We start from the raw sequence: 24,170 nt of genomic DNA, 5'->3' as shown, positions 1-24,170 counted from the left end.
TGACTACACTGGTGTCTGCAACCACTCAGTCTCACCACAAAGAATTGTAGCAATCAAATAGACACAGGTAACATTCAAATGACAAGCAGGGATTTCTGAACTCTAAACTCATCTTCTAAAAATTATAGTTCATTTCTTGGTGTGACTCTGCTTTCATGCGTGGATTTTGTTAATACATAGATAGTTCTTAAATTTTTCCTAACTGCTCCTCAAAGGGATCTCCCTTTCTTTAATGTCAGGAGAAAATTTTCTAATTTAAACAAGCAACTACACAGACCATCTCAGCAAAACTAGGTAACTATTTTTAAGAGAGCAGAAGCAGCAAAACCAGGAAGAAATGACAAGCAACAAATGGGCAAAAGAAATTAAGCTGAACTGGGACAGCAAAGAAAACAAGAGGAGTAAGGAGTACAGAATGTGTTGATGATAACTTCCTTCTCCAAGTGCTAGAAGAGCCAACAAGGACAGGAGCTATGCTGCACTGTTCTCACCAAGACAGGACTGGTGGGGGATGTGAAGCTCAAGGGCAGCCTGGGCTGCTGTGCCTATGAAGTAGTGGGGTTCAAGATCCTTATGGCAGCAAGGAGGACACACAGCAAGCTCAATACCCTTCAGGAGAGCAGACTTTGGCTTCTTCAGGGATCTGTTTGGTATAATACCATGGGATGAGGCCCTGGAGGTCTCAAGAAGTCTGGCTGATACTCAAAGATCATATCCTTCAAGTTCAGGAGTGATGCATGCCAAAGAGGAAGTTCAGCAAAAATGCCTGGAGGCCTGTGCATATGAACAAGGTGCTCCTAGGCAAACTCAAACAAACAAACAAAAAAGCCTACAGAGGATAGCAGCAAGGACAGGTATCCTGAAAGAAATACAGAGAAATTGCCTGAGCAGCCAGGGATGAGGTTAGGAAAGACAAACCCCTGAGAGAATTAAATCTGGCCAGAGACACCAGGGGCAACAAGAAATGATTCTGTAGGGAGACTGGTGGGTGATAAAAAGAAAACAAGGGAAATGCAGGCCCTCTCTAGAAGGAAATGAGAGACATGGTTACATGGCATTTGGAGAAAAATGAGGTACTCGGTGACCTTTTGCCTTAGTCTTCATCATCAAGTGCGCCAGCAACACCGAGTGAGTTGCATGAAGAAAAGTCAGAGACTGGGAGATGGAAGAGCCACCTGGTATAGAAAAGATAAAGTTCAAGATCATCTTTGGAACCTGAAGGTGCACAAATCCATAGAACCTGAGGAGATGCATCCACAGATCCTGAGGAAACTGACAGATGAAGTAGCTAAGCCACTTTCCATCTTATCTGAGCAGTTGTGGCAGGCCAGTGAAGTTCCCAGTGACTAGAAAAGGGGACACAAAATTCCCACTTTTAAAAAGGAAAAAAGGAAGACCCAGGGAACACAGGCCAGCTAGACTCACCTAAGTGCCTGGCAAGATCATGGAGGAGATCCTCCAGGAATCTATGCCAAGGTACATGGAAAACAAGGAGGTGATTGCTGACAGCCAACATGGCTTCACTAAGGGTAAATTGTGCCTGACCAATCTGGTGGCCTTTCACACTGGAGTTACAGTGGTGGTGGATAAAGTAAGAGTGACTGATGTCACCTGCCTGGACTTGTGCAAAGCATTCAACACTATCCTGCATAATATCCTTGTCCCTTTCTATGGTTCTATATAGCTGTTTATATACTCCTTCCTACCTAATTCTCTGGCAGCAATTCTGTACCATGCCCCACTTTTCAAAGTTAAATTATGTCCTGTAACAAGAATGCAGGAGAGATAGCCTTGTGATTTAAGGACTAGATTGGAACTCTGTGGCTCGAAGGCACACAAATTTTGTCTGTGACCTTTGGCAGAGTACTTAAATCTTCTCCTTTAGTACTCTCTTTGTAAAATGTAAAGTGTCTCAAATGTATGTAAAAGGGTAAATCAATTAGCTACCATATCTTTACTATACAGTACTCACATAAGAAAAATCATACAGAAAAATTATTTTAAGTAAGGAAGGAAAAACCATAGTTGCTTGTAATGCTGGCAAAAACATAGATAAAATACATTTAACAGTTCTGAAATCCTGCAAAAATACAAAACAATCCCTACATCCTATGAATGGATCTTTTTAGCAGTGGGATTAAAGCACCAGAAATCTTGTCCGCACTGTACTTCCACTCACAGAGCTTAGTAGCTTAGTACTTTAATGCCAGGATCAAAGACAGAAATCGAATCTGTGAACCTCAATTGCTTTTTCATCATCTGACTTGTAATATCAGCCTTGTTCTGGCCAGTGCCTGGGAGCTACAAGGGTGATGTGAGATACTGCCAGTGATCACATCCCCACAGAAGGCATTCCAGGGCAGCTGGGACGTCGAGGTCCCCAGCAGCCACAAGAAGTTTATTCTCAAAGCCTGAGAACCAGAAGCTATTTCCTTTCTTTTATTTTGCATTTAAGGATGACAGGAAGATGATAAACAGCCAAAGCCCAGACACATCAATATGCTAGCAGTACAAAAGCCCTTTGTGATTGACTGACAAAACCTAAAGAAGGGGAGGAGACCCTCCTTTTCTTCCACTGGGGATGGCTCTGGACAGAGACGCCTGAAATTTTAGCCCTCAAAAGCTTCTCCTGTTACCACCAGATCACCTTGCAGGTAAACACTTTCCTGGTTCATTGAGTCACTGTTACGTGTCTGAAAAAGAATCTCCACTGAAAAGTGATGATGGTGGAAAAATACTCCCTATTGTACAGCTGTAATTCTTGCACTGCTCGTCTGCAGGCAACGCATTTCCTCTCTTGAGGAGCCTGTGCAACTGGATCCAGCTACATGTAAAGCGATCTGTTAAAACAAGGACAAGATTTACTGTTGGAAAGAAAACGTTTAAATGCATTCCAGGAACCTATGTACCATATGGGTAAAAGTGACTAAACATGGTAAATTAAATTGAATCTCTTCACATTACATTCAAAGGTTTGTATTTTTCTATACAAGAGTAAACTTACTGATTTAGCAAATGTAATTAACTATTTGTAATAACTGGTATTCCATTTTAACTCCTAAAGAAATAAATGATTTCTGTAGGCTAATTAGATACATTTTTAATAGTGTATGCACAGCACTAAAATCCCTATTTCACTTATTTCTTAGCATACAAATTGGCACGTGTATCATGTAATGTGGCAAGAGAAACCACAATGCTTTTATAAAACTTTTTTCCTTTCTTCCCCTATAGCTGTAAAATCATTGGTACTACTTAATCCACAGGAAGCAATTAAGCAAGATTTCTGAATTTATGGTAAAAAGGGTTTTGTTTCTTTTAAAAGCAGTGAAGCCCAACAAAAGAGAAGTCACATGCTTTAAAGATGCTTTAAAGAATCTTCTTGACTTTTGACATATGCATTACCACTGAACAGCTGTACCCGTATATCTCAATATGAAAAACTACAACCACAAAAAAAAAAAAAAAAATAGGAAAGACAGGAACTAAACAGAACATAATTTTCTTCCCTCACTGTCAGCTGAAAAAGCCTACTCTGCAGCCTTTTTGCAGACTGCAGGAATCTAGAGCAGCATGATTTAACATAGGGAAAATGAAAACTAACCCAAGTTCAGCCCATACATTTGATACTTCTCATTTGGACCTGACCTAACCACAGCTTGTGCCTTCAAGAACAGAGCTAGTTTGAAGATAAGTGTATAATACAAAAATAAAATACTTGCCTACTCATTTAAATCCACTATTGTTTTTTAAACTTGAAAGATAAACTGAAAAGTAGTATGTACTGGGACTGGTAAACTTCCTATAACAAGAAAGGTGGTTCAAGGGATTGGAGGCAGTATCTGTCTTTTTTTAAAAAGCCAAAAGGACAATGACCCACACAGATAACATTTAGATAATGCTTAGGCATATAATGAAAGAGTTGTAGAAAGCATGCTGCAAATGTATGTAATGATTCTGTGTTAGATCAGGATGAAGAAACAAACAAAGGAACAAAATGACCTGATGACTTGCAAATTAGTTACTTTGATGATCCACTATGCTTTTAAATAAGTACTTTATCTGAAGAGCTTTAGTAAACCTAAAGACAAAAAGCTACACTACAGACCTAATAATGCAACACCCATGTTCTCCTAGTCCTTTAATTACAGCTGGATCGTGGCTGGTCAAAACCCTGTTCTGCTTGGCTTCTTACTCCTTCACTGTGGATACTGTTCCATCTCTCCTCCTCACGTTTCTTTTTCTTCTCTGGTCAAGCAGTGCACCTGATAACTGGAGTAGGTCAAGGGGAAACAGCCAGTTTTGAAACTCAGTATAATCCATCAGTCATCCTCAAGAGGATCCAAAGAAAAAAATATTTTGAAAGGCATATATGAAGAGCATTTGTTTTCCCACCGCACATAGACCCATACGGAGCCTCCTCCCAGTCCCTTCCCTCCCCCTGGCTCCCACCACCACTGCTCCCAATCGATGACAACTCTGGGAAAGAGATGCTAATGATCTGTCTCTGCTGACAGTGACATTGGCACTGTGACTACGTCACTTTTCCTACACTCTCACCTGCTTTTCAGGAGACCAAGGAGCTGCCGGCTCGGACAGGGGCAGGCAGAGATGACACTCGCACGGCTCGGCACCAGGTAACAACTGCTTTCATCTTACTACCACAAGGAGTGTTTGAAATAATGTAAATATATTCATGCTTATCCCTTTGAACACCTAAATCTTGCAGTATAGACTCTCAGATTTGGTTTAGTTTCCTATGGTGCATATGGACATGCACTCTGCACCTCTTCTGGGGGTAGGCACAGAGATGGTGACATTGCTTGGCGTGGCATGGCAGCCATAGCACAGCTGGCCATAAAATAACCAATACAAGGATTACAGGCTGATGTGGTGTGCATCTCCTTGGCAGACACTGTAAATACAACAGGCATCACGCAATCAATGACCATTATCAAAATATCAGAAGTTTTCTCTCGGGGTATTTTCAAGAAATTAGTCCAGTAACTCCTGGTATCTTAAGACTAAGTCTCTTCTAGTAACATTTCAGTATAACAAACACATATATTCAGAAGGCAAACACGAATATTAAATGCTACATTCTAATCACTAAACTAAATATATTGTTAACACATTCTTTCTCAAGAAAAAAAACTAGAAGAAAAACTTTGTAAAATTAACATTACATGACAAATCTCTAATTTAAAGCAATACTTTAAATACTGTTACCAAATTGGCATGTACATTTTGAAAGACAGAAATAAATAATGGCAAATTTAAGCCTTTCTAGTTCTAAAGATGCATCTCTAGGACACAAAAAAGGTATAAATATTTTCACTTTTTCCCCTTGACAAGGATCTAAAGAGATCACAGAGTTTACTGAAGTTTTGAACTTTTTATAACTGTAAAAATTACAATAATTTAGAACATAAAAGGATATTTGCAAGTGCTTGACATATTTTTTTCAAGCAGGAGAGTAGTTTGTTCTATGATGTCCTTTTCCTGTAATTCCCATCCAAAAACTTTGGCAATAGCCCATAAAAATCAATACTTAAATAAATACTTTAAATAAAGTTGTCCTTTTTGGGTTTTTTTGTTTTGTTTTGTTTTATTTTGTTTTTATTAGCAGAACACACGGTAAATATTTTCCATATCAAAGCCAAGAAATAGAAAGATGATCTGGGCCATGTATGCAGAATAGGTTAGAAAAAACTTAAAATCATAGTATCTCAGCATTTCATTAATACCAAACACTTACCATCCCTTAGAATAATTTTAACAGGATCTCTAGGTAATTTTAAACAAAAATGTTACTCAACATGTATTCTACCTGGAGCTATGCAAGTAAGTTTAGTGCACAATCCCCTATATAATCAGTTAGAGAGAGGAATCACCTCAACATGAGTTAAACCTACACAAGAACTACCTTAGATTTGCCCATTTTTCCCTCCTATTTCCTAACTTAAATCAGATAGGCACCTAAAGCTGAAGATGAGCCCTGGAAAGAGGCTCTAGAGACATATTAAAGATCTAATTGTTGTAAGGTTCTCTTTAATGCTATGCTGGGGATCAAAATGGATTTCTTCTAATTTTATGAATACCACTGTTGTCTGCTTCCCCCAGTACCTCCCAAATCAATAGGTGAAAAATAATGATTAGCAGTTGAAAATATAAGAATACAAAAACTGCAAAAGTGGGATTTGCTCATGGATATTGTATAGCAGCCACAGCAAACAATGAAGGTCCAAGACTGTCAGGAGAGACTCACAAAGCAACTAAACATGCCCACCATAATCCTGCTGGGCACTGCAATTTTCCACCCTAAATATACTTTTTTTTTTGTAAAATCTCTAGCTCCAGATATTCTTTTTACCTGGATGAAAATCTAAAAATCTCGAATTTTTGCAGTAATAAAAATATGCTTAAGATATATTTTTATCATTTCTGAATTACACATGTATGTCCAGCATTAGCCTGATGAGATCAGTGTCCCGCTCCTGTGAATGCAGCAGAGTTTGGAACAGAGCTCCACAAAATTCAACAATCCACAAAATTTCTTTGCAAATTAAATCCAAAAGTACTATATGGTATAGCAAGATTTAAGAGAAAAAGAAAAGAAAAAAAAAAAAAAGAAAAATTAAAATGCAGTCAAAGTCTGCTAAAAGACTATGAGAGAAAATAAAATATGTTTCATGAAAAGAAAAAGAGTAAAAATCCTTTTTCACTTTTTATTCTATTAGTAGAAAACAGAACATGGATTATCTCACCCTTTACCCACATTTATATCTGAACCCAGTCTGTGCAAGTCCAGCAGCAGGTCTCTGGGGGGCATTTTTAGCTGGTTTGTGAGCCTCTCCAGAAGTGCCTGAGTTAACCCAGGAGGTTATCTTCTCATCCCCAACCCCCTCCTGCAACCCATGTTCTACTTTTGCTCACACTAAATAAAGCAAACTGGTATTTATAGCATTTCTTAGGAGGCTGAATGTTTTCATCTACTCACCAGGTCATCCAAAATACCTCAGAAATCAAGTTTCATGACAGTTACCAAAACAATGCTTTGAATCACTAACTTTGAGATGTTTATATAAGGATAGTAAAAAACATATAAACATAGAAAAAAAATCTCATCTGTTTTTTCTTCTGATTTATTACATAATAATTCAACAGCAGAAGCTTTTAATGCACTCATGTAACTCTACAGCTCCAACATAATCTTTATAAGAAAGGGGAAGGTTATTTCATATTAAATCCATATAGCAACTCTGACTGCTAAGCTTGCTGATTCTACTGCACCAGAAAAGTAGAATTATAAGGCAAAAATATCTTTCGAGCAGTTGCTTCAGCACAGAAGGCAGTTTAAGTGACAGACTAACATGGCACTGGTACTACACATTTTTTAAAGAAAATAAAGGCACTTTGAAATAGCATGTAAAAAATACTGAATAAATTACAGGATATGTGTTTCACAGAGAAAGAGGAGCAAATAGCTGTAATTTGGGAGGCTAGAATTTCCTTAATGAGACAGCATAAAGGGCTCTGCAAACAAAAGGACCTTTCTCAAAGGTTTTCAGTGTCTTTACACAAGTTTCAGTACTCTAGTATCAGTATATGACGCTGCATCTGCATTTCTTGGGTGTTTGTTTCACTAACCATTTTTAATCCGTACATAATATATAAATGGCATTAAGAAATCACAAGCTTTCTCTTGTGAGCTATGCAAATCCTGAGTTATGAAAAACATGATGTCCTGCTTTGTGAAATCACAGCAGTAGCTTCAGATTGTCTGAAATGACTGTTTCAGAAAATAACACTTTAGCATTTATCTCTAGAGAAGGCAGCCTTCATCCTCAACTCATGATCAATCAATCATCAGGAACATTCAGCCTTCCTTAATAGCTGGTTTCAGCTCATAGGTGGGGCTTTGCTTTCTAAGGTTCAGAGCAGATGAATTAACATGTGCATATTATAAGCTGGTGGTATATGGCCTAAGGATTAACTACTATAGCAACCAGTACTGTAGTCTGCCAACACATATTCACCCAAATTGCTGGATTTTCTAAGTTTATACGGATAGGATTTCTATGTAGGTGTTCATTTATTGTACAGAGATTGCAAGTTTTATATTAAGTGGATTTCTCCAAGCACAAAAACACACAACCATTGCATCACCCTTCCAAAAAAATCTCTTGTGAATTATTCAAAATGAAACTGCTACTAAAAAAACAATTGCAGTGTGTTTTACAAATATTTATTTTATACATTGTAAGATCACTCCTGCTTGTTCATTTCATTCTATCCAATTACTCTACAAGAGTATTCTGGACAGTACCATGAATTATTCAAACTGAAATAAACTGGCACAAAACCATGGTATAATCAAAACCTTTCTACCCACAAACTTAATTCCATGTGAACTGCAATTTAAAAAACAATTAGAAGCATTAAAGAAAACTACTTTTATTACAAGACACTTTAAGAATGGTCTATGGGGACTGACCAAGTGACCTCTCTGTCGTCTCTTCTCCTTGAAGGGAATAGAGTTGGCTAGACTGTGCATATCCACAGGTATTTTCACCCAGACCCTTCTATACCTGGTTTCTTTAGGAAAGTAGCACACTGTGAAGAAGTCCTACTCACAACACATCAGATGACACCACTAAGTACTGGGTTTTTTGAGTAAGTGGTAAACACCCAGACACAGTGGAGTTCAATATCACCTAAAAATCAATTCCTACAGATACAAGAACATTCCCCAGACACACTTCTGTATCTAAGGTTCTTGGGCAAATATGGGTGAAAGGGGAACAATCCTATTTCAACTGTGGTTGCCTATATGTGTGAATTAAATAAGCATATGTCAGATTCCTCTATAGAGTGCCTACTACAGCCATCTACAAATGAGTAATGCATCCTCATTTCATCACTTCCAATGGAGTATAGCAGAAGTATTTTGAGAAAAAACAGAGGTACAAGTTAGAAGAAAAGTACCACAAGACATGGATGGAAGAGAAGAAATAAAAAAGTACTGCACTAAAATATGCTTCCTCTGTCTGTAAATATAACTCTGTTGCTTGTAAACCTATCATCTGCATTTCAGCTGCTTTTTTCCTAGTATATTCTTCTATTTTTTCCTGTCTCCTGACATGACCTTTTTTCTTCCCTCTTTTGTCACTCTCTCCTCCATTCTTCCTACTGTCTTCATTTGTATGTTGCTCTTCTGAATTTACCTTTCACTTTCCTCTCACTTTATCTACTCTGGAGTAGTGATTCCTGGTTTTTCCTTCTACCATTTCAGTTCTGTAACCTCACTTCTTTACTCCTGAGATTTAGCACCTTCTTTTTCTTGTCCTGTAGCAGATGCAATAATGTTCGAACAGTCCAACAGAATTTGGGGAAAACTCCAGTGATGAATATCAAGGCTGCCTGAAGTTTTCAACTAGTATGAAACACCTGCCCCATTAACATACCATTACAGGAAAACTGTATGATAGAGATTATAGCAAGATACTGAAGACAATCAATATACTAGAAAAGAAAATATCCAAATAAATCAAGAAGAACAATGTCTATGCTTCCACAGACCAAGACTCATACACCTGTTACAGTAGTATTTCCTGCAACAGTAGGGAGTAGGTAGGAAGACACCTACCTCAAGGGAGAGGTATGATGATGTTGCAATTAAGTGCCATATTGTATTTTTTTCTCTTTTAATGGATATCTATCAACCAGAGCACTGGCCTTCCAGAAGAAACACTAAGCAAACTCAACTTTACAGACTCCTATTAACCAGGCAACCAGAAAGCTGCCCTGGAAGCTGTGTGGTGTATAGAACATACCTCAATTCTTCCACAAAATAAACAGTTTTGAACTTTCCAACTCAAATAACTTTTAATTTTCTCGATTCAGCTAAGATCACCTTTTATGTGGTTACTTAAAAATGACCAAAGTCCATGTGAACGCTGTGGAGCATCTGTGCTCTCCATGCTTTCCCAATCGGCACCATTGGCTCAGTCTGATGCAGCTACTGTGCATCACAGTACAAGCTGTGCAAGGAAAATTATTCAGCTCAAAGCTACCCGGAGCAGAAAAAGCAGCCAAATTTAGTTAAATCTGGAGCTGTTAGGAATGCAGTTCCAACCAGGGCTACCTATTAGGGACAGTAATAATTTTTAAGATCAGAGAGCCTGATAACCTCAGATAAGGCAGTTTATATGAACTCAGAAAATAGAAAACTACTTTGCTTTTATACTGTGCAACATTTACCTCCTGAGCATCAGTCAGAGTTTGAAAGCGTAGAGGTAGACTTACATTAAATCTCTTTTTAGAAAGGTTTTAAGCTTCAAATTACACCATATAGATATTAGGATTTTACCTTTAATAATGAAAGACATTTTATATGATCTTGGTGTCCATGACTGCTACTGCTCTCAGTACCTTTGCTGATATTTATTTGGGTGGAGAGAACAAAAAGCCACTCTGGGAACAAGTTAAGTACAATGCAAAAGAGAACTTTCTGTTTTTCAGGTCAGTAAATGCTTGTTAAGAATTAGCAGTGTTTTATAGTCAACAAGAATATATTCTACAAGCCAAACAGATCTGACTTCAAATAAGGTGTTTATTCCAAAAGTATGAATGTGATTTTGTCAGTTTGATCCACTTATGATTAAAGCTGAAGCAATTTTGAGCCATTAAATAGGAAATGTAATTTTAGGATTCTCCCAGTTACTTTCTGCTTTAGATGACAACAGAGACAGGAAGACTGCCTTCCCTAGGACTCCACACAGGATTTTTCCAAGGGCTGTCCAAAATTTTACTGAATGGCATCAATGGTTAATTCACATACTGATTCAGACAGCAACCAGCTCACAATCACAGCCAATCCACACAAATGTACAACTCTAAGGCCTGATTAAGTGACCTCTCTGCTGTCTCTTCTCCCTGAGCAGTTGACCAGACTTTGTTTGGTATTTCTGGGTGCAAATACCCAGACGTATTTTCACCCAGACCCCTTTATACCTGGTTTCTTTAGGAAATATATGAAGAAGTCTTCACACAAAAGAAGACTTACAAAACTGATTATACTGAGAAGGGAAGAAAAAAATCACCTTAAAAACTAGTTTGTGCTAGTTATTTTTGACAAATTTGTCTTAGTACACTCATTGGTGTTTACAAATATATATTTTTTCCCAATAATTAAACTAAACTTGAGCCTCTATTTTAATCCTGCTGTTAAAACACAAGGACAAAAGGAATTAAATGTTGTTGATGATTGCTCAACAGAATATTCCATCAATCTTGGCATGGAGTCACTTTCTCTAGAAGAGAAAGTGGTTTGGAAACCACTCAACTGCCAGTGTTTCTGTATCAGGTCAGGGAAAAAATTCACCAAATACGTCTGGGCTCTGTGTCAGTTCTCACCTCTAAAGAGGCCACAGGAAAGCTGGAGAGGGACTTTTTACAAGGGACTGTAGGACAGGACAAGGTATTGGCCCCAAACTGAAAGAGGGTAACTTAGATTTGATATTAAGAAGAAAGTCTTTACTGTGACATACCATGTGGTGGTGAGTAGTTTCCCTGACAAGCTGTGGATTCTCATCTCTGAAAGCGTTCAAGGCCAGGCTGGATGGGCTTGGAGCACTGGTGCAGTGGAACATGTCCCTGCTCATGACAGGGGGGTTGGAACTAGATGACCTTGAAGCTCCTTTTCAGACCAAACTATTCTAGGATTCTGTGATTTAACTTGTAGGTTCTCTCTAAAACACCACTTCATTACCAAAGTCATAGGTAGGAGACAATTAGCTTCCTCCAAGATCAGACAACATTTATAGTTTTAACCAGAATTTTAGTGCTCTGAGTTTGTTTGACCAGCATGCATGCATGCAGACAGGTATCTAACCTCAACCTTACAAGTCAAATTCTCTGAGGTTGTTATTTATTAACTCAGAGACGTAGAAGAAAATAAAGCAAGAAGACTGCCAATGCAAGGTTCTTAATAGGTTATAGATGAAAGGAGGAATGCTTCTTCGAATCCCCTAAATTAACAGCCTTCTTCTATCCACAGACTGTTCTTGGCCAATATCCGTAAGTAATGGAATTATGAAAAACAAGCTGCAGCTTCCAGAGTTTTGCAATTACCAGGGGATCATACAGCTTGAAGAACCATAGATGGCTGCATGCCGCAGAAAATTCTAAGCCAAAGGGTTGTAGTCAAAGGTTACTTTAAAAACAACTTTCCAATTTGAGATATAATGAAGAAAATTTGAGAGACATGGTATTAAATGCAAATAAGATAAATTACATACATCTATATTGCAATCTGAGAGAGAAACAAGCCATTAAAATGAGTGTTTCATCCACCTCCCACCACTGTAAGTTTTAAAATGGATATAATTCATAACTTGTGAAAACATGTGAAACAAGTTTATTCTAAATTGAAAGAAAGTAGTTACACCCGCACACAAGTCAAATATTTGGCATTATTTAAGACCACAAAATTTGATTTTCCTGTTCTCCTCTATTTTTACCAGAAGAGAAAATGTGATCTTCCTGCCATGAGCGCTTAAAAAGAGCCATGAAAAGCAGATTTCAGTTGTTTTCACACTATGTTTTATCTCCAGGGTCTTACTTAGATGAAACTCCTTAAGTAATCAGTATATTTTCCAGAAGACTCAACATTTCCCTTTTTAGCCCAATTATGATCACAGCTCTGGGTGATGCCACTGAAGCACTTCAGACAATTCATCTTGAATGAAGAATATATGGAGGAGTACCAAAAAGCAGTAAGCTCTAAGAAATGCTGCTCAAAACTATATTTACAACATAAATAGTTACACCAGCAACATACCTGAAGAAGAACATGAACAGAGCAGCTGTGATGCAGAACAAAAGGACCTACAAGAAGAAGAAAGAGTGTTGTTACATAACACACTACTACTGCATGTTCTGGATTGTGAAGATGTTATAACTTTTATTATAAAAGCTACACTTTATTTATATGCTTGAGGGGCCAGAATGAAAGCTTGTCTGAGTCCACCTAAAAGGATTGCCTTGTTTCTAGAGAAATTCAAATGATTCCTGTAGAAGCTTAAAAAAATGAAACCCAAACCAGGGTAGTGGGACAACAGACACAGCAAATGGCACCTTTTAAAAGCATCTGTGATAAAAGACCAAGTAATAAAATAATTATAAACCAACAGAATTTAAACAATAAAATCTTATAACTGAAATTTAAACATCATATTTTACCAGTCTTTGCTTTTGTGATTTATTCAAATCTCATATTGCTAGTTCCAGTTTAAAAGGCATGGTGTTTAAAACATCTGCATAGACAAGTGCTTGTGCTGCACTGCTTTCCAGCAAGTTTGGAGTAGATAATTCTATTCCAAATTAACAGCACCCTAATAGTTTGGCTTAGTGCTAAACTCACTTGGAACAATCCTGTCTTGCCCTGTATCATCAATGTGCTCATAAAAGAGTCACTGAGCAAACTTAGCAGTTCTCCAGCACTAAGAGAGGAATATCCTACTTCCTCCAGCCATCTTCTCTGCTGGTGCTCAGAGCTGTTCCCTCCTCCTTATCACCTGCACAGGGACTCATAAATGCTGAAGAAAACCTGCCTTAATCCGATCCATCTTTGCCAGGTACACCTCACAAGTGAGAAAATATTTACTTGTTCTAGATACACTGGCCAATATACATACCATCATTTAGGAGGCAAAATCCTTACAGAAATATCCCAAGTCTTTCAGAAAATATATGCACCTATTTTCAAAGGTTGAAGAAGTTTTCATAATGAGAGGATACAGGTGCAAATTAGAAGGTTATAAACACGTAGAATAGGAGGCTACAGCGTGTTATAACAGACCAGAAAGTGTGAGAAAAATTTGCATAGGAAATCTTTACAATGACTTTCAGAGAAAAAAAAAAAATCTTACAAATGACACCACTTCCCTTTTTTAGGTCCTTTGGCATGTGAATTAAAATTGGGTCACACAAGACATTATAACATCTGCTGTATAAACTACCCATTTTTTCCTTTTCCTTCATCAGTACTATCATACTTTATTAATCTGCATCAAAATTGTGAACATCGGAAGTAATTTTATACAAAATCATTAGGGCAAAGGTATATTTCCTGAGGGCAATTGAATTTTTTATTTCAAACTATCAGCAAAAGCGGACAAGCAGTCTTGTTTTTAAACACAAATTCTACTCAAAAATATCTGCCCTATTCCTCTAAAGTTCAAAATGTATTTGATCAGTTAAACAACCATCAATTCTCTGGAGGTTATTTTGGAGACACAGAGAGAAGGCAGCTTGACAGCCTGAGCAACAATATTGGGAAATAAGTGAGATATGGCAAAGAACCAGTTTTCTGGATGATGTGTGGGAGGGTGGGGGATGACAAAACAAAAACCAAACCAAGCAAAAATATCACAATAAAAAAAACTTAAGCCTTCGCATACTAAAACCACTTCACAGTCTTTTTCTTGCCCTTTTTTCTTTAATTCCTTTTTTACTTTTTTTTTTTCTCAGTAAGTTTGATAATAATCTAACAAGTATCTATATGTATAATTAAGACGTCCTCAGAGCTTTCTACTCCAGGCTAAAGCACTGCAGCTTTCTCAGCTTGGGAAATGCAGCACTGGCCACAACCCTACAGACATGTCTCAGCAGCCCTGAGCAGGAGGGAAAGGTCACCTTGTTCAGCCTGCTGGCAGTGGCCTCCTATGCTGGAAGTGGCTTCTGATGGCTCATGTCCAGGTTGGTGACCACCAGGACCCCCAATTCTTTTCTGAAAAGCTGCTTTCCAATGCCCCCAGGATATACTGGTGCCATTCCTCACCATAGCCACAACTTAACCCTTTGCTGAACCTCACGAGCACCACTAGTAAAGAAAAGCATAGACAAAACCAGGCAGTTCAGAAAATCATGATGGGAATAAAAGGTCTGTAGGGTACAACTGTTGGAAAACTGTTGAAACTATAAAAGTAGTTAGTGATGAATATGAGAACTATTTTTGTGTAGTTATCATATACTAATAAATCTGTCTCATCAAGTACAGAGGGAGAAAGGCAGAGTTAAATCCACAGCAAATAAAGCATCAGTTAGATAACAGAAAGAGCTCTCCAGGGTAGCGATACACCAGAACAAGTTGTCTGTGAGATTGTGGAATCTCCTTTATCAGAGATGCTTAAGATCAGTAGAGGCAAATGTATCCAAGAAATGTCGTGGGCATGTTTGACAGGGTCTCTCCAATATTTGGTCAACTGAAGGACAGCAAAATGTGCAGCTAAACCAGACCCAGACTATTCTACATGAAATTCACAGGCCCACATAGAAAGTCCAGAAACTGCCTTATTACAGCACAAATAAGGCAGAAACAGAAGAAAAATTGTCACTGTGCTCCAAATCTAAGCTACTTTCAAAATAAACCTATTTTTAACTTTTCCCCCATTCTAGAATTTTTTGTAATAACTGCTGCACAAAATGCAGTAGCCATTTTAGTTTTTAAAATAACTATATTAAAAAAAAGGAAAGATGCGAAGGCCTACAGAAATAGAATTCTAAAGATTAAGTGAATTTAAGACTTCTATTCCAGTGAGCAGGAAGTCTCACTTGGGATTTTTCTTGCAGAGTCCATTACTTTTTGATTTACAACAGAAGACCAACACAATGTACTTGGCAACATACAGACCTTGAAGCTTTCCAGCTGAAGAAACAGATATAAGCAGAAAACCTGCATGTTGCTAATGAGAATGATATGCCCTAAAGATTCTAACATCTATGAAGAGATGCCTGTAGGTCACAAGGAAAAATCCTTATGGATTAGCACATTTGGTATGTCAGTACTTTAACTGATTATGTTATACTTCACTGTACTATGCTAAACCTTAATACAAAATAAAAGGAAATTTGCTGACAAAACTGAAGAGGTACTTTTTTCCCAGATCTCTGTTGGCTGACAAAGCCAGTATTTATTTTTTCCCAAGAAAGTTCAGTGCTCATATAATCAGCAACAGGAAGTGACATCTGGCAGTACCCAGCACTGAGCACAAAACAAAAAGCTCTGGGTGAAAGTGGTTACCACTTGCCCTGGTGACAGCAGTAGACCTAGTAACACCAGTAGAAGTAGCTCACAAATGACCTTCCCTCACAGCCAGATAAAAATCTTGGCCCAAAGAAAGGAAAAATAACACTGCTGAAACTATCAAAACTACTTGAGTCTTGTGTATTCAGGCTTTTCCCGCACATGACTCAATCCTGAGGTTATGTGCATTTTCTTTAAGCATTTCCATTATAGTCAGATTTCCTGGGGTACAAAAGTTCTCTGATTGGAGGCTGCTCCCCTAGAGCCACAATAAAAAATAGGACTGAAGTCTATGACAAAGGAACACAGACCTAGTAATTGAAAGGAAAAGCACTGAAGGTACTCATAATCTATTTAATGAAGACAGGAGGAGGTAAATGGGCAGATCAGTGATATTAGCTGGTAGAAGCATCCAGACTGTTGGAACTACAGTTCAACACTGCATAGTGCTACTACCAGCTCACCGAAGACCTAAGGCAGCTTCAACAACTGGCACACAACACTTGACTTCCAGTGTATTCATAAAGTCTGAAAACCATCACCTTCCTGATCAACCACTTTGCAATGTATGCGAGACCTACAGCTACACTTGATAAAAACAAAGTTACTACTATGACTCCTAGATCGTGGAGGTTGTGTGCTACAGAAACCTGAACTGCCAGCTAAACTCTGTCTGAGGGAAGGCTTAATAGTAAAAACCATGGAAAATTAAAAACCCAGTTGAAATAAGCCCCTTTAGTAATTAGTACCTGAGCCAATTTCTTCCAAAGTTACAAGATCTACAACTGGGATATATATAACTGGGAGCTTTGTCTAGTTGGTTAAAAATTTTCACTCTTAAAATATATGATGTAGAAAACCCCAACTATTTTGCGTAATTTTTTATTCCTTAAAATACAGACATTCATCCAGAGAAGAGTTTACTGCTGTCTCTGCTGCTAGAAGTTATAACCCCCTCTCACCTTTATGCACACAGTTGAATAGCAGCATAGTAGCTCTACTATATATTATTATACTAGGGATCTCAGAAGATGTTCCATGGGACTTCTGACTACACAATCTATTTTTCTAATTTACCCCTACTTCAGACATGAAGAATGATTTGTTGCACACAAAAGCCATTCTGTTTTTTTTCCATATATATAAATCAGTCTAATGCTTGCAATTCCCAAATTTTATTTCAAGATGTATTACTGCTCTTATTAAAATGTTTTCTAAAGTTCTTTTCACTAATATTATCTCTAAAGCAAACTCCCTTCTAACAAAACCAAAATAAAACAAATTAAAATAATGGAACTAGCTATGCAGATTAATGTAATGGTCTTATACTCCATGACCCACGAAATATGTATGTATGGAATATCTTTTCCACCTGTACATAACATTCTAATCAATGAACTGTTTTTGTGAAATACACTGGTTAACCTTCTCCAATAAAAAGTAGCTACTTTTAAAAGTATGTAATTTTCTGTAATTCTCTAATAGTTAAAAGGGATGGAAAATCACAGTCTGAGTAAAAGAGCAAAAAAGATCTTCTAGATAGATACCAGAAGTCATATCAAAAGACACCAAAAAAACTTACGTAAAAGCAGGAGCCATGTTACTTTACATTTAGCATCTTAAAACCTTATCTGATAACGCTTACAAATATAAATAGGGTTTTTTACCATTATTTAACGCCTCAAGCAAGAAATTACCACAGTAAACAATTATCTGATGGAATGAGTGACCATTAGCTGAGACAGCAGCTCCTATGAGACAGTTACATCATCACCTATATGGGACTAAAAGGGAAAACTTCAGCCCAAAACCCAGGAGGTGCCAAGTGCATCAGCTACACCTCTAAGATCACTGCCATGAACAGCACTTACACAGACACAGTGCAAAGGAAGGCCAACACAGCTACTTAACACTAGATTACATCAGCAATGGATTTGGCAAGGGGTTTTCCTGAGCACAGAACTAGTTCTCCCTGCTCTCCACAGAAAGCAGGAAAACTATGTATTCACTGTCCTGTCTATCTATCTACCTATCCTATCCTATCCTATCCTATCCTATCCTATCCTATCCTATCCTATCCTATCCTATCCTATCCTATCCTATCCTATCCTATCCTATCCTATCCTATCCTATCCTATCCTATCCTATCCTATCCTATCCTATCCTATCCACTTATCTATTCACTGTCCCCAAGTAAGTAAAAATCACCTGGGGAGGTCACTCATCCCCCACTTCTTACAGCTATGTTCTTTTTGGGCAAGTACAGCAGATTCTGCAGAGCACAACTCTACTCCCACCAGTCAGTGAACTAAACAACACCAGGAGAGGCAGATGCAAAAAGCAATTCAATGCCCAGGTTCCCAGATTACACTACTTACTACAAAACTAAAGCTGCCAGTATCTTAATGCTTTTGGCTTATTCAAGAGAGGACAGGGAGGTGGCTGGAGTACCAGCCTGCAGGAATAAAAATATTCCATAATTCCATAAAAAAAATTCCATAATTTGATAGAAAAAATTCAAATGACAGCTAGAACCTGAAGTCTTGTCAAACTCAAACTAGTAAAATGGCTACTTTTTCTACAGTTACAAAGATTAATTAATGAAACATGGATCAACTGGTTTGTGTACACTTGATGCAGTTTGTGGTGAGATTCACCAGCCACTACTGATCAGTATCCATCTGGATGATTTTATGGTCTCCTGTGGCATCAGCATTCAAAAAAATTAATATTACTTTTCCAGTATGATGCATGTCTCTAAAACAAATGTATCATAAATACTAAAACATGCCTTTCTGCACACTTCAGCAAAAACTTCTGAATCTGTTATTTTTATTTAAATTTCAGTATTGAATAAAATATATACTTCAGGTCTGTCAAATAACTTAATACTTTATTGAAAATGTAGCGAAGACTGAAGGGAAAACATACTCCCAAATCCCACAGCAACTCCAGCTCTACTGCAACCCTCCAGCTTTTTGTGTCCAAATCTCTTGTTCCTCCCCTCCAAGACCAGTGCTGTGTTACAGACAGCACCTTAGAGCACCAAACAGTGCCTTAGACAAGGCCAGGGTGTTTTCAATGACCATTTCTACATTTAACCAGAAGCTCCTTATTTCTCAGTCCCCCAGGGAGAGAGAAGGAGCCAAGGGGGAATGCAAAGCTCTCTGACTTTCTTCAGGCACATACAGATCTGGAACAACAGACTCTGAGTCCAAGATCCAACAGCTGTAACACAGTAAATGCAACCACTACCAAACATTACTGTCTGTACCTGCTGAGTTGGCACTGTCTAGTTACTGTGAAGTCATATAATATCTCTTCTCTTTTACACAGTAATCTGAAATTTTTATTTACTTTTCCTTTCTTTAATTTCCATTTAAATCTCTTTATAATATCATTTATTTTTCTATTAGGTGTACTCCTCAATTCCTAAGAATTGCAGCAAGCAGCAAAATTGAGCTATTCCATTCTCAGTGTTGTCAATGCTTATTAAAGAAGTCACTCAGTTCCTGTACAGAAATGTCATTAATGAAGTTTTTAAGACAAAGATATTTTACATTGAAAACAGGTTATTTGGATTTGTATAAAAGCATAAGGACTTAGTGAAAATGGTGGTTGCCCTTCACCAAGCTCAAACTTCTAGTAATCTCAAAAGACATAGGCCAATTGGAAATCCTGAAATGGAGCCACATCTCCCCAGTAACTTCAAGGGACACAATGTTTTACCTTCTTTCTCTAATCGATCCTGTCAAACAAAAATCTTTTTAAGACCTTATCTCTGTCTCTAATGGAAATGCAGCATATCTGGGGAGAACTTCACAACCTATCAAAAGTAATGGCGAAAACTTGTCATAACCGTGGTCATCCATATAATGATTATTTTCCTAGCTGAAATTAAATAACTTTTGAAGCAAAATTGTTGCTGCTTTAAAATTTATAGGCTTTATGAAAATGCAAAAAACAATTTATCAGATACTTATTGGGCACAGGGCCAGTTCAGCTACACCTACAACACTCAGCTGTTAGAGTCTCCTGGTTTTTTTTCTGCCAGCAAGTCTGAAGCAATCTCTGGGCTGATAAGATCAAAAGAAACACTAGTATGTGTTATTAAACAAGAGATTATATAGATTCTTGTTAAACCACTGTTGTTGGATCGCGATTAAAAGATTACAATTGGCAAATGCAGACAGTAACTGAGCCAAGATTGGGAGCACCTGCCAGTCCCAGAAGAACAGCAATGAATAAAATAAAAATTAAACCTTTGATTTTCTAGTTCACAAATTCTGTGTCTGTGTGTGTGTGTGTATGCATATATATACATATATATAATATATACAGACACATACATACCTATAACTAAGCATTTCAGCATTCGTTTTCTCAAGAAAAAAACACTTGTCAAGTTTCCTCCCCCATTTTTCATATTCTACTAGTCATTGCAAACAGCTACAACATATAGTGACAGAGCCACTGAATATCCTTTCTGGAAGCTTCTCAGGAGAGCCCAATGCTTTCACAAACACACGAGGTTTGAGAGACTGACTGTAGCACAAAAAGTAGTTACCAAATGACACTGTAGTTTCACCAACAAAAATAAAAGTCTTGTATTATTCCACTGGACTGTGCTCAGTTCAATTTAAAAATCTACACTTCAAATCCACATTTAAAAATCTGGGACTGGGTCACTATGATCCTTCTTCAACCTAAGAAGTTCCTTATGATGGCTACACATGTTGTTGTGCAAGTTTGCCCATTTCTGGGCCATGCACACAGCTTGACTTGAAACTACAAAGTACTTTCAGGCAACATGAACATATGTAGTCATCACTCCTCCTCCAGCACCTTTTTTGGATTATTATTCCATGTGTCTTCTGCTAGGACAGAGATACACAGAAAAACAAATCTAGTCATTACCCACCTGAAAGCAACTATCTTCTGCTCTCAGGTACTGAATAGGGGCAGGGCCAGAAAGCTTCAGCCACACCCAGATCAAATCACAGCTGGATACTAACAACATAGTCAATTCAACCAGCGTGATTTGAACCCCCCTCCATTGTAATTTTGACAAATAAATGTGAATTAGTTGTGAATTGTTCAAATTAAATTGAAAAGGCAGAATTAGAGATATACTTCAAGTACAACACTGCAAATGAAAACTACAAAAACACTAACATCTCTAAGTATTAAATCCATATGTAAGCTGAAGTTTAAATCTGGTTACTTACCCTACAAGAACTTTACAAATGTAGTAAATACTAAAAACTCAATAAATTTTCTTAGTAGTCTGTGCAGATGTCTTGTATTAGACTTCTGAACATAACTACTTAGCTCATCTTACAATCATCCAAGATTTCATCTCCATCATGAGAATTTCTGCTTATCTGTCTCTTCTTCTTCCAGAGCTCACAATCACTGAAGAATTACAAGGTTTGATATTACCTTAGTATCCAAAAAGGAACTGCAAATCATTAATCTTTAAAAGTTTACAGGTATTGAAATAATTTTGTTGCTGGGAAGCACATGTATTAATATAATAAGTACAATACTCTGCAAGGCAGCATCATGAAAGCCACTGTATCCAGTAATGATTCACACTGGTAAAATTTCTGAAAAGTAGCAGAATGTGATGAATTTCTGATATGCATTAAAAGTTAGTAAAGGGACAAGATTATAGAGATAGAAATAAATTATCTATTTTAATAATTCAGATATAAAAAGCAGGGTTTTCCCACTATTGAAACCATTTAACTATTATCTGTGTATTTGATAATTAAAGTCAGTTAGGTGGACAAATTTTAAAATTACAAAAAATTTTGGCATGTTCAGATTTATTGTATGTTGACTACAACACACAAATAGTTATCTTTTGGGCTTAAGAGCTTCCTGCCCCACATGCCCACACCTATATCTTCCCCCTCTGTTCTGCCACTTGAGACTGTGGGCAGGGCAAAGAACAGGCTGAGTAAATCAATGGAGCAGCCAGAAACACCCATTAAAGAATGTGCTCAAGAATTGTGCATTTCTTTTCTTAACAATGCTGTACAACTAGCAGACACAAATGCTATTTCTATATATACATACACAGCAGTATTTTGATGTTTACTGAGGAAAATTATTTTAAATTTATTATAATTATTTATGTTTGCACATAAATCCTGGCACCTTGTATATGATGTCATTTAACATTCCTGTACCTCTTCACAATTTTGGCAGAGCTTTCATTAACATTCTGAACTACATGCATTTCTTTGCAAGAGCCTCCTTGAGAATGTGAGGAGGGGGAATAGCTAAATTGATAAGCTAAAATGTCTCTCACATTTCCACAGATAGGAGGAGCATTCACAATGTACAGCTGACACTGGCTGTCATCATAAGACACAGTCAGCTCCTCAGGGGAACGAGAGCTCTTGAAAAGTAACATTTATGTGAGCATGTAAGGAAAGAGAATCAGACCTGACTGGAACAGGGTGAAAACACTGATTGTGTTATCTCTTGAACAGAGGAGTTCATGCTGCAATGGAATTACTTTCCAGTGAACTTTACTGAGAAAGTACAGATACTCTCACGGCATGTGAAAGGAAGGACTTGAGTTCTTGCCACAGATGTCTACTCCATCCCACTGCTGGAGGTTCCTTTTCCCTTGGCATTCACATCACTGCAGTAGGGAAGATCTCAGGATGCTGGTGATGGCTGTCCTTAGGAGACTAACTCTTCAGAGACCCCTCCGGTGGTCCTTTTAGCCACCTCCGACATGGGGATTGAGTGGAAACAGAAGATGCTAAGCAGAAGCCCATGAAGCAATATTATAAACTATTCTAGCTTGATTCACAGTGCCTTTCCCTATCTTTTTATTAAGCTATAATATTCTTAGACTTAAGATATAGAAGATGAAAACTGACACAGAAATAAGTGGAAAAATAATGGTGTTTTACTGAAGTATTTTATTTTAAAAGATTACACAGCAAGGGCTCACACACCAGCAAACACCCGTACTTCCTCTATTATAGAACTTTATTACACCTTGATTAAGATAAACAGTATAGATTATATTATTCTTCTTTTTCTCCCAGCACTTTTAATTTTGTCTTGTTTGTTTTCTAACACTTTAATGTTAAAAGATCTGTCACCTACTTCTCCACACAACACCTGCAGGTTCAGGAAAAAGTCTTGGCACCAGCAGAGAATGCTACTGAGAAGGCAGATTAATTTTTATTCCTTCTGCTATTGTTACTACCACCACAACACATATAAAAATAAGATCAAAACAACATAAGCAAATTGAAACACGGTTAACATAAGATTATGCCCTTTGGTCGTTGTTTAGATATTCTCTTAGATATTTAAAAGTTGGTGCTGCTGTTTATGCCTAGAGGCATTATTTTGTTGCTGATCCAAAACCAGAATACAGCATTTTGCAACTGGTACATAACAAAACAACTAAAATGGTCACAATTTCATTTATATTACACCCCTGCCATATTCTGCTCTGCACCCCCACCTCTCTCACCCTTTCCTCTCCTCTGGAAAGGGAGGATGGCTGTCTGCACACAGCTTCTCCTGCTGGGAGCTGTGGAAGGAGGGCTACCACACAGGCTGTCCCAGACCCTCAAATTGCATCTTTCACAGCATCCATCATGGTGAATAAAATTCACAGAGGCAAACTGTATGTGTACGGTGGTAACAGAACAGTAGGAAAAGGCGACAGAAACAAAAAGCAAAAGGGACAGATAATGTAGGTTACCTGGTACGCCAAATCCCCCGAGTCTGCTCTTGGAGAACTTCAAAAGTACTGCAGTACTTTGTAATAACGTGATTTTTATTTTTTTGTAACTTTTTAAAAATATAAATGAGGGCACAGTCAAATAGTGTCACAATTGTGCACAAAAACCTCAAGGAAAGAAGTTAGCTTGATAAAGAGAGTTTAAAAACCCTTGAAAAGCATGTAATAAGAGGTGGTTATCAAGATCTAAACCAATTCATCTGCAAAGATTATTATTCATTTAGCAGTATTAAACATTACCATGAAAATTAATGAAAATCCTAAATCTAATTTTAGTAAACAGCTGTGTAATCCACT

The 24,170-nt window shown here is 37.6% G+C and overlaps 1 protein-coding gene and 1 long non-coding RNA gene across 4 annotated transcripts in view; one reads left to right on the top strand and one right to left on the bottom strand.

Annotated features, from left to right (window-relative positions):
• Positions 1-8,212, top strand: part of LOC146768642 (uncharacterized) — a 36,196-nt gene extending 27,984 nt beyond the window's left edge. Inside the window, exon 2 of the long non-coding RNA XR_014953612.1 lies at positions 4,572-8,212. This is a non-coding gene — a long non-coding RNA (uncharacterized LOC146768642). The remainder of the gene's footprint in view (positions 1-4,571) is intronic.
• The window catches only part of TMEM135 (transmembrane protein 135), a 158,201-nt gene that overhangs the window by 46,214 nt on the left and 87,817 nt on the right, over positions 1-24,170 (bottom strand). For all 3 annotated transcript variants that reach the window (XM_085574659.1, XM_021545028.4, XM_085574660.1), the window contains one exon: positions 12,845-12,891. In XM_085574659.1, the coding sequence (XP_085430785.1) occupies positions 12,845-12,891 (47 nt within the window). The remainder of the gene's footprint in view (positions 1-12,844; positions 12,892-24,170) is intronic.

Source organism: Lonchura striata, chromosome 1 (assembly GCF_050655825.1).
Source record: "Lonchura striata isolate lonStrDom1 chromosome 1, ASM5065582v1, whole genome shotgun sequence".
In the NCBI taxonomy this organism is placed as follows: Eukaryota; Metazoa; Chordata; class Aves; order Passeriformes; family Estrildidae; genus Lonchura; species Lonchura striata.
This window is presented reverse-complemented; position numbering and strand designations above follow the sequence as displayed.